Here is an 11,572-nt window from a genome sequence, read left to right as displayed (position 1 = left end):
CAGACGTCATCAAGCTTAGTTTGAGTCTGCGCGTCAGAAACGGAAGTGCTAAAAATCGCTAAAAATGGGCTTCACTTGTCTCAATTGAGTTCCAATGGGGCCGCTGTGTCCATTTCTTTTACTGTCTATGCTCACAACATGTGGATTGCTGTGGTCTTAATTTCTTTGGCTTTAGTAGCCATTCTCTATAAATATGTGGTGGGAACGCCTGGACCGAACCCTTTTGGTATCGACACGCGCGAGCCGTTGAAGCCCATGGTGTTTGACCGTAAGCTGAAGAATAAAGTCCTGAAACAAGGTCAGTAACACAAATATGAACTTAACCACTACTTTTCTCTCTATTTAGTGTTAATTTTGCTGACTAGATAATACTGTTTGATTCACAGTACGACGATACGATTGATTTAACAGTGATGTTTAACAGTATCCTAAAATAAATGCTTCTGTAATTAATTACATTTGACAGCTAAATAAAACATTTTTTCCTGCATTAAATGATTCTGACCCCTTGCATCTCCATATATGTATATATATACATATACATAAGGGGTCAGAATATTGCTCAGTGCAACATTGCTCAAAAATTAGCCTTGTGTATCATCACTTTAACTCCACATTTGTTTCCACATCCAGGCTTCCTGGCCAGTAAGGTCCCCCAGGACTTGGATGCAATAGTGGTAGGCAGTGGGATTGGTGGATTGGCAATTGCTGTCCTGTTGGCTAAAGTTGGTAAGAAGGTTCTGGTTCTGGAGCAACATGACCGGGCTGGAGGATGCTGTCACACCTTCACAGAGCAAGGCTTTGAGTTTGATGTTGGTGAGAATGAATTTTGTACCTCATCAACCTGATAATCCATATATAAGCTCATTTATTGTGTCTTATTAAACCATCATAGCCATATATAATTTACCTTCAAAATAGCACACATTGTTTTCCTAATGGTCAGTTTCCAGTGATCTGAATGCCTTTCTCCTGCCTCAGGTATCCACTATATTGGGGAACTGCTGGATCACAAGCCATTTCGCTGTGTGATTGACCAGTTGACCAATGGGCAGCTGCAGTGGGTGCCACTGGATAATCCCTATGATAAAGTGATCCTGGGTCCACCAGAAAATCGGCGCATATACCCCATCTACAGTGGACGAAAACGCTACATGGACGAACTGAAGAAGTGCTTCCCAGGGGAGGAAAAGGCCATTGATGAATATGTGAGACTTTCCAAGGTGAGAAACAAGGATAGTGTTTAGATATTAAAATATAGGGGTTGTCTATCAGGTATCCGTGCATGTTTTGGTCATATGGAAGCTGTTTTTATTAAAATACATTGAAGGTTGGGGAGGATTAAAAAAGGTTTTTCAAAGAAGTCTCTTATGCTCACCACCCATGTTACTCCTATTAATTTCTTCCCATAAGAAAAAAAAAGATCTTACTGACCCCAAACTTTTAGTTGAAACCATTCAGTGCTCTAAAAATCTATGGATTTGAATGCCTTTAGGAGTTAAAAGAAGAAATGTCTTTATGACAACATGTAGCTGATTGCATGACCTTTCCCCCACAAACATAGCCACAGACAGGCAGTCATCCAAGAGTGTTGTGACATTTCTCTAAACACTGCATGCTTGTGCATGAACTTCATTAAAGTTCTGTCCTTTGACACTTTGATGATTGTTAATGCATTATACTGCATGTCATTAGTTAAAATGCTAGACTTAGGCCCTGTTTCCACCTGGTATTAAGATGCATTTTGGCTGATCGAATCACAAGTGGATAAGGCAGACACATACCCGTTTACACCTCATATTTTAATCCATCTCTTGTCCACTTTCCACCACTTCTGTCCTGATTTCTTCGAGGGGACGGTCTATGTGTGGGTAAATGTATGTTTTCTTTCCAGATCTTTTAATCTAATGGACACAATAATCTTACACAATTTACATATGAACGTGGCAGGAAACGAAGGGAAAATATACAGAGAGAGCTTTAGTTTCTGCTTCAAATCAAACTTGGGTCTTCAGCCGTTTTCAAGTTTAAATCTCACCTGGCTAGCGCACTTCCCATAATGTTTACGCAATAGGTCAGTAGGCGGTATTAAGTGGCTGGCTGTTCGACCACATGAGAGTTTCCATTATGAAAGCAATCCAGTCAAATGCGTTTTCGACTACCTCTGGAAGTGGTCAAAGTTTACAAGCTCAAAATGTTTTAGACCCCATTTACACCTGTATTTACTGTCGTCCACTTGTGATCCGATCGACCAAAAAGCATCTAAATACCAGGTGGGCCTTAGAAACTGATTAGACACATTACAGAACTTCATAAAGACATGGAGTAAAACACAAAATGTAACTCTGATTCTTAATGCACCTGTCAGAAAGTTGGGAATGGTGTGTGGTTCATGGTTCTGCTGAAGCTCCTCCCGATTCCTCTGGCAAAGTTCCTGGTGCACACAGGCCTGGCCAAATGCCTCTCTACCTTCTTCCGCTATGCCTCCCGCAGCCTGACGGATGTGGTGAATGAGCTCACACAGAATAAGGACCTGAGAGCTGTGTTGTGCTACATCTTTGGGACCTACGGTGAGATAATCTGGCTTTATTGAAAATTACGATATCAGTTTGTTGTTGCATGTCTACCCTTTGTATTTCTAGTTAATAAGAGTTGGATGTTTATGGGTGCACACATCTCACAAGCTACTGACCTCCTTTGGTTTTTGTGTTTGGTAAACAGGTAAAATGCCCAAAGAAGCAAGCTTTTCCATGCACAGTTTGCTTGTGTGCCACTACATGAATGGTGCCTGGTTCCCAAAGGGTGGCGCTAGTGAGATCGCCTACCACATGATCCCCATCATTGAGAAGGCAGGAGGTGCTGTGCTTGTTAGAGCACCTGTCAACCGTATACTCCTCAACGACGCTAAAGAGGCTATTGGTAACATGATTCAATTTAAATGAGACATTTGCAAGACATGCATGTTTAAAGATGTTTTCTGTGGATTTAATAACTGGATTGTTTTGTTGGCATTTCTGCAGGTGTGAGTGTTCTGAAGGGTCAGGAGGAGGTGCATGTACACGCTCCCATAGTGATTTCAGATGCTGGAATCTTTAATACATACCAGCATCTCCTGCCTAAAGATGTGCAGACTATGCCTGGTGAGCGATACTACAACGACAACAACATATTTTTAGATTGTTATTAATGCTGTCAAAATTAACATGTTAATGTATGCAATAAATTGTTTTCAGTTTAACGCGTTAAAAATATTCAATGCAATTAATGCAGTATCCATTTTTTCCCATCATCCTTTAGCTAGCATTGCATTATATGATCACGCTATCATTCATTTAAGTGCTATTTAACCATTCAAGCATGATAAGATGCAAAAAAGAAAACTTATATCTGTACTTGCGCGCTGTCTGTGAATCTCCTGTCTGTGTGACAGACTCATACGACTCATGCACACAGAAAGCCGCTTCAGCGTGCCGGCCGCATTCAGTTCTCTTTCGCGTTTGAACAGACAAAACCACACAAAGTTATGCCAAAATGCCCGCTTTGTTTAGTATCCTCTGCTGTGAAGTTTGTACAGTATTTCTTTTAATGTGAGCATACTGTATGGTCTTTTTGTGATGGTACTGTGCAGCGATCCAGAAACAGTTGAGTATGGTGCAGCATGGAGATGGTGGTCTCAGTATTTTCATTGGTTTGGATGGGACAAAGGAGGAGCTGGGCCTAAAAGCAGACAATTTCTTTATCTTCTCTGAGAACAATTTGGATGAGCTGTGAGTGTGAACCTACCAATATTTTGTGTATTCTTCAACCATTTTTCTAAAAACAGCACGCCTCTCATTATGTGCACATGTCTACTGTTCTTCCAGGATGGAGGGTTACATGAAGGGGAGCAGGGAAGAATCTTCTAAAAGTGTTCCTGTGATTTTTGTGGCCTCTCCCTCTGCCAAAGACCCAACTTGGCCAGAAAGAAAACCAGGTAGAGAGAAAAATAGTAGATACAATGATATTCACATCTGGATTTTTTTTGTTTTGTTTATCTGCTCACAAGTGGACAAAGATACATGTGTAAAATGCATCCAAAGTGTTTTGAGCTTGTCCACATTTGACCACACATGTAATCAAAACAATTATTACACATTCTCTACTAAAATAACTGACAATTCTGCTTGATGCATCATCGTTTTCCCTACAGGTAAATCCACCGTGACTGTTGTTAGCTTTGCTAACTATGAATGGTTTGAAGAGTGGAAAGATGACAAAGTGAAGAACAGAAGCACAGATTATAAGGAGCTGAAGCAGGCGTTCATCAATAACATATTAGAAGCAGTGACTGAGATCTTTCCTAAGATCAAGGACAGGGTGTGAACTCTACAAACACGGTCTTTGTCTCTAAATTGCACATTTTTTTCCTTTTGATTTAGTTTTATTATGCACTCTTTTTGTCTGTCTCTATCTGTAGATTGAATATGTGGATGCAGGCACCCCAATCACGAATCAGCATTACATTGGTGCTCCTAAAGGAGAGATCTATGGAGTCGATCATGGAATTCCTCGCTTCAACACTGAACTAAATGCCATCATCAGACCACAGACACCCATTAAAAACCTCTTCCTCACAGGTGATTGCATCTGATTCTGCCTTTTTGCCTTAAAGGGTGTGACTTTCCTTCATCTTTGGAACACAAATGAAGATCTTTTTGATGAAATCTGAGAGCTTTCTGTCCCTCCATAAACAGCTACGCAACTGACACTTTGAAGCTTCAAAAGGTCCATAAAGAGGTTGTAAAAATAATCCATATGAATTTAGTGGTTTATTCTAGATTTTCTGAAGAGGCATAATCGCTTTTAATGATGAACAGATTTAATTTAGGCTTTTATTCACATGTAAACATTCATCAACTCACACATCAGTTGTGGTAAACAGAAGCTTGTTTGCTTGACGTGCAAGAACCACTGAGGTTCATTCTTGTGTTTCGCAGCATGTTTGAGCTTCAGAAAGAGGTTTGTTCTCACGCATCAAGCAGGGTCGATTGAGCTTCTGTTTGTTCACTGATCAATGTTTATATGTGAATAAAAGCCTAAATTCAATCTGTTCATCATATAAAACGATCGTGTCTCTGTAGATAATTTGGACTAATCCGCTCGATTCATATGGATTAGTTTTCCGATCTCTTTATGAACTTTTGAAGTGTAAAAGTGGTAGTCACCTAGCTGTTCTGTAAAGGGACAGAAATCTCCCAGATTTCATCAAAAATATCTTAATTTGTGTTCTGAAGATGAACGAAAGTCTTACTGGTTTGGAACAACATGAGGGTGAGTAATTAATGACAGAATTTTTATTTTGGGGTGAACTAACCCTTTAATGCAGGGTTTCATAAACTTTTTTTGTCAGCTGAACTGCTTAGATGTATATAAAAAAAAAAGTACTTGGAGTACCCCTTGAGATTTTAAGTTAAAACTTAAACAATAATTATCGACACATTTGCATGTTCACGATTCTCTGATGTTGATAATAATAATATTAATAAAAGTAGTTATAATTATTAGTAGTAGTAGTTATGGAAACTTGTTTCTGACACGGTATTTTCATTTTTACTTTCTTTACTCTGAAACACCCAGTACATCAAACTATAAACTATAGTTATAAACAAACTATAGTTATTTAATTCAATTGCAGGCTTTTATTTGATAATCATCACACTAAATTATATTGCTTCGCTTTTCATGAACTCACGAAACCCTGTTCGGGAAAACTTCCTTAATGCGTGCAAGTCCATACAGTATAGTTATACCATCCAAAAGTATATTTTGAGACTTAGGCCGAGCCTTGCATTTTTTTGTATTTGCTGTTTAAAATGAAGAAAAGGCAAAGTGCATTTCAATGGATGTCCTGAGATCTCTGCTTTGTCTCCTTTTTCTTTCAAATCTGCACTTCACTTGCAGGTCAGGATATGATGTTGTGTGGTTTTGCTGGAGCATTGGCAGGAGCGCTCACGTGTGGTTCTGTCATCCTGAACCGTGATCTTCATCTAGATTCCATCGGTCTTGCCAGAAAAGTCAAGAATTGCAACAACAAGAAGAAAGAATAAGTATCAGTAACACGTAACCTTCATAATCATTCAGATGTGCATATATATGTTAGATATGGCTCCGGAGAAGAACAGAGGGAGGATCTGTGTGATTATTAAAAAATTAACCACTGCACAACCTAACAGTAATGCAGAGTTAACCAAGTGCCTTACTGCTTTAAAACTACTATAATTTCAAATCCACTTTTAAAGGGAAACAACTCAGATTCAGTTAAATGTTTTTACTGTAATCAAGTTTTTTTTTTTTTTTTTTTTAACTGCTTTGCACTTTTCCCAAACCTGTTTTTGTTTTGTTTTGTTATGTGTGTTTTTTTTTTTGTGTAAAAAGCAGAAGACAGATGCTTAGCACTGAGTAATTTGGGTTTTTGTAATGAGTATGAACTGAAATTTTATTTGCACTTAGATTTGAGTAATCATTGTGGATCTAGGCCTTTAGGTCTGTATAAAGGATTTACATGCAAATGATATATTGAAGAAGCTGTCTGATGATGGCATGTGCACATTTACCTGTGTGTTTTGCTGCCTTTTCAAGTTGCAGACTTGAATAAATGTGCTAATTAATATACAATGGATGCTTGTGCATCAGGAATAAATGTGTTCATTTGAACAACAAATCACTGTGTGGAATGTATGTGGTTTTACATGGAGGGGGCAGTGTGTGGCTGCAAGTCTCAAAATGGCAGATATTGTATTTGATAAATGCATTTGTTGTCTAATCATCAGTACTTGGTAAGAAAAAGAATGATAATCTTAAACAAGCCTAAACTCAATCATTAAGAAGTAAATTTTGCATTTTCATGTGTCTAAAGTCATGGTACAGGTATTAACATATGTAGGTTTTTATTTTATTTTATTTATAGCCTACAATATTATGATTTTTGTCGACAATCTCAGTGCATAAATGTACATCTTTCCACGTGAGAAAATAGGTTTTCTTAAATAGTTGAGTGAGATGGGGGAAACCCAGCAGAAATCCACAGCTGTTCATTGGCTGGTGGTGCCGATATAAATCTCACACCCCTGCATGTCGCGAGGTTTTATTAAAATCATGGCAAACAACACATATTGATCCGTGTCAGTGATCTAAAAGAGGTGATTTTCCTGCTCAAGGTTTTGGGTGACATTGACAGCAAAGGTATGGCAGTAACGTTAGTTATCACATTATATTGTACAGTTTTCACATGGACATGCACGTTTACCGCGGTATTGAGATAATTTTTTAATAAACACCATTTTATCACGATATATATGTTAAGGATAAATTCTTATCTCGTGTTACCGTGAGCCATCTTTGGTCAATCGACAGGATTGTGGAAATGTCAAATCTTACAAATCTTATTCTTGCATGTTATCAATTTCTTTATTTCACAAAGTCATTTTTTATAGCCTACATAAACAAAAGGTTCTCAATTACCATTCTCAAATGAAACAGACTCAATTCTTAAATAAATGATTGTAGGCTAAATAATCTGCTTTTCTCTTATGAATATTTATTTATTTAGTACTTCTCTAAATAAAGACATTATAACTGATTTAAAGGGTTAGTTCACCCAAAAATGAAATTTCAGTCATTAATTAACTCACCGTCATGTCGTTCTACACCCGTAATATCTTCGTTCATCTTCAGAACACAATTTAAGATATTTTTGATGAAATCCAATGGCTCAGTAAGGCCTGCATTGCAAGTTTAAAAATATTAAACATGTTAAGCAAGTTAATTTTCTTTTTCAATGCCCAGAAAGCAACTAAAGATGGTTCAAACTTAATGTTATGAAGCGATGAGAATACTTTTTGTGTGCCAAAAAACAACAAAAAAAAGGCTTCATTACGTAATAAGTGTTTTGAAATTTCAATGGTTCATGTGACTCTGGTAGTTTGATACACGCTCCAGTGTTTTGAAATCACCCATCACTAGATATTGTTGAATAAAGTCATTATTTTCGGTGCACAAAAAATATTCTCATCGCTTCATAACATTAAGGTTGAACCACTGTAGTCACATGAACTGTTTTAAATACATCTTTAGTAGCTTTCTGGGAATCTGAATGTGTTAATTATCCTCACTGAGCCATCGTACTTTATCAAAAATATCTTAACTTATGTTCTGAAGATGAACGAAGGTCTTACGGATGTGGAACGACATGAGGGTGAGTAATTACTGACAGAATTTTTGGGTGAACTAAAGAAAGCATTTATGGTTTAGCTAATTTACTAATGGATTAGGACGAAAGAGATTGGATGCGTTATTTTAATATATTTTAGTGAGCTGTTGTGCGTTTAAGACGTCATAATAAATATCCTAGCGTTTTAATAGGCTAACAATAAACACTATAAGCCTAATGCCCAAAAATATAAAGCAATTGTTCAGGAATAGCAATTCAGATTGCTGTTGTCTGAAGCTTATCCTATGAATTCTTATGTTTGGCATGTTGAGAACATTGTGAAATTTCTTTGCAAATGACTGGGCATTATTCTGACACCACATTTCAGCATTTTGGCTTTTTACAAAACAAGTTTGAAACAGAATTAAGTAAAGTACTAGGCCTATACAACAGAATTGGGCACAGCAACCTCAGAAAATAAAGTACAAAATTGTACCTTTAGGGGTACAATGGCTTGTCACTGGGGCTGTACCCTCAAGGGTACAAATTTGTACTTTAGTTTCTGAGAGTGTAGCCTACAGTACGCAGGGTGTAAATGTATGACTTTATTTACAAACATAACATGTATGGCATTACACATGACCAATAATTATTACAACTCAACACTCATTATGACGACAGGTTTAAAGTTTAAAGATAACTACATCTAAATACAAGCAGTAAAATTAATCTCTTTTAATTATTCATTTAGATCTCTGTCACTGAGGTGATGGAGAGCATGGGATCTCACAGATCCTTTTCTCTTTCCTCAAACAAGAAACGTCCCCCCATTTCTCACCCTTTAAGATAACACAGTCTTCACCATGCAAAGGATTTTCAACTTTCCAGTCATCTGGGGTGACTCCCATCTAAAACAAAGTGTAGTATTAGCCTATACATGTATGAGATCAAGAATAGAACAAAAACTCTTAAAAGTAAAAGGTTATATTGAACCTTAAAGGGTTCTGTCAGGTGCTTCATATATAGAAACCTTTAGAGGTTCCCATCATGCAATCATTTTAGGAATTTTGGTTAAAAAAAATTTATTTTAATTTTAATTCATAAACATACTTTTTATCACTAGAAAAAACATTAAACATTAAAGTATTGTGCAAACATTTAACACATTTATCCTTATATAGGACTCTCTTTTTTTGCGCAAAACACCTAGTAAATATATACAACACCACTGAAACTTTTTTTTGTGTTGGCAAAATAACAGCTTCATTGGTTTGTGATTCGTCACTAATTACAGAACTGAATATCCTGACAGGCTTTTAAAATGATACTTACAAGAGGTTGTTGTTTAAGGGGGTGTTGTCCACCCAAAGCCACACCCCCTCTGTCTGGCTGTCGGTCAGGCCAATCCAGTGGTAGTCAATGACTCTTTCAGAGAGAAATTCCTACAACACAAAAACAAGGGCTCTTTTCATTGTCTTGTGTAATGAAACCCAAAATGTATTATTTTAAAACACATCGTTTTCTTTATCCTAGTCACACTGCTCCCCATCTGTACCTGCTCTTCCATGCTGTTGATGATGACCAGGTCTCCACCCAGATCCTGACAGCGTTCTCTGCTGCTGTTCCAGTCCATGGTATCAGTGGAGAAAACATAGAATCTGCCCTTGTCCTGGACCCACTTCTCTTTTATATCTGCATCTACAGTTTAGCTATAGTGTTAATAAAGATGTACAGGAAGTGTGCACACACGCACACACATAAACATGATCTGAGTATGTGGTTAAAACCAGATAAGTGAGAAAGAAATATCTCACTTCAAATATTTACATATTTCATTTTCTGTGCTTCAGCCTAGTGTTGTAGCACTCGTCTTGGTCTTGAGACCGGTCTTAAGACCATTTTTTAAAGGTCTTGGTCTTGGCCGCATTTGGTCTCGGTCTTGTCTTTGTCTCAGACTAAAAGGACTCGGGATTTTATTTCAAGACCACAACTGCAGGGATATCACCAAATTGCAGTTGCATTGTCTGATGTCTTTGTTAACATCATTAATTTCATTGTTTGTAAAACTTCCTGCATCAAATCAACTTATTTCTAATTTCATTATTTTATTTTGTTGCTGTTGTGCCAGGTCAGAAATCAACAAGGGATTGTGTCAAAAAATGTCACCAAAATTAATACAAATGCCCACAAAATTCAAGATATGATTTCAAAAACGTAGCTCTTGATAACATATGATATAATTAAGCAATATCACAAGAAAGAGGGCTGTTTTCACAAATATGAGCACAATTGCAAATGTCATATTGACTTTTTATTTTTATTTTACAAATGTTCAATAAACAAAATTTTATTTTTAAAACATTAATCTCAACATTATTTATGCATTTGTAATTGTACCTATTCAGATAAATGTGCTAAAGTTGTCATATTAGTTATATGCTAATATGTTATATGCTATATGCTATTTTGTTATATCATAACCAGAGCCATAGAGAGACATAGAGAGACTCTCTCTATGGCTCTGATCATAACAAAAACCCTTCAACCGGACCGAACGAGCGTCTCGAGGCCTGCCGCTGCTCTGAGTGAGTGACAGGAGGCGTGGCTCTGTACATCTGCGGTGTGCGTGAACGCGCTGTTGGAGAGAAGAGAGAGAAAGCGCTGCCGGTGTATGGATACTTATGATGAATACTGTAGAAAAGCGGTATTGGACTGTTTAACATATTTTAATAGAGAGAGATATTTAGAAAAAATATATTTAGAGAGCACTATTAAGAATCCTCAAACCTGAAAGATGCAGGGCTTTTGCGAAAACATTCAGGGCTCCAGCCCCCTTAGCCCACCCCTAGCGCCGATAACACTACACATCCTGAACTCAAATCAATGTGATTGAGCACTGGGACTAAAATAAGAACCAGAGTTCCATTTGGAAACCTGAAATTGCATATCCCATGAAACTTTGGCTACAGAAAGAGGTCAACATCCCCCGTTCAACTAGATGCCGCACCCTCGAGTGTGAACGGTAAAATTTGGCTAAAGCCGATGTCCCTCATTGGGCTGTCCTGTTTATAGAGCTGAAGTCCGTGGATTCTTCAAATCTGCTGTCAAAGGGGGGCGGCTGTGTGCTTTCACACAGAATGCCTGCCAGACTGCCCATTGGGGCGGGGGGCGGCAGGGACAGATACTCGGCACAGTGAGAGGGGTGCCGCTCTACTTTGATGAGCGGCTGGGTAGACAGCTGGTTCTCCGGCAAATCCAGAGAGTCCCGCTGCAGGGCCAGGTCATAGGATGGCGTCCTCCTCCGGAGTAACATGCTGCTCTCGGACAACTTTTTCATGGATGCAAGAGAGGCAGGGGCCTCCATTTCAAATGGAGATACAGGGA

At 38.0% G+C, this 11,572-nt stretch overlaps 1 protein-coding gene and 1 long non-coding RNA gene across 3 annotated transcripts; one reads left to right on the top strand and one right to left on the bottom strand.

Moving 5' to 3' along the window:
* Positions 1–34: 34 nt before the first annotated feature.
* On the top strand, positions 35–6,700 carry LOC125272310 (all-trans-retinol 13,14-reductase). The gene is made up of 11 exons (XM_048197078.1): positions 35–298; positions 634–816; positions 982–1,223; positions 2,369–2,570; positions 2,722–2,919; positions 3,021–3,140; positions 3,629–3,767; positions 3,864–3,973; positions 4,190–4,356; positions 4,457–4,616; positions 5,941–6,700. Exons 1-11 carry the CDS (start codon positions 139–141, stop codon positions 6,084–6,086), a joined length of 1,827 nt encoding a protein of 608 aa, XP_048053035.1. The 5' UTR covers positions 35–138; the 3' UTR covers positions 6,087–6,700.
* Positions 6,701–9,082: 2,382 nt separating this feature from the next.
* LOC125272441 lies at positions 9,083–11,095 on the bottom strand. Of its 2 annotated transcripts, XR_007185839.1 has the most exons (4): positions 10,976–11,095; positions 9,744–9,886; positions 9,521–9,630; positions 9,083–9,096 (listed from the first exon to the last, which is right to left on the bottom strand). It is a non-coding gene; the product is annotated as an uncharacterized LOC125272441 (long non-coding RNA). The 2 variants fall into 2 exon arrangements; XR_007185838.1 differs by lacking the exon at positions 10,976–11,095 and having other exon boundaries at positions 9,744–10,160.
* Positions 11,096–11,572: the final 477 nt, after the last annotated feature.

This window comes from Megalobrama amblycephala, linkage group LG1 (assembly GCF_018812025.1).
Source record: "Megalobrama amblycephala isolate DHTTF-2021 linkage group LG1, ASM1881202v1, whole genome shotgun sequence".
NCBI classification, from domain to species: Eukaryota; Metazoa; Chordata; class Actinopteri; order Cypriniformes; family Xenocyprididae; genus Megalobrama; species Megalobrama amblycephala.
Note: the sequence above shows the minus strand (reverse complement) of the source record. Positions and strands in the feature narration are given on the sequence as shown.

Excerpts from the sequence above, each read along its gene's own strand:
- LOC125272310 (XM_048197078.1), top strand. The coding sequence starts at position 139 with ATGTGGATTGCTGTGGTCTTAATTTCTTTGGCTTTAGTAGCCATTCTC. Across the intron at positions 1,224-2,368 it reads AATATGTGAGACTTTCCAAG|AAAGTTGGGAATGGTGTGTG; the intron begins GTGAGAAACAAG and ends TGCACCTGTCAG. Across the intron at positions 4,357-4,456 it reads TTCCTAAGATCAAGGACAGG|ATTGAATATGTGGATGCAGG; the intron begins GTGTGAACTCTA and ends CTCTATCTGTAG.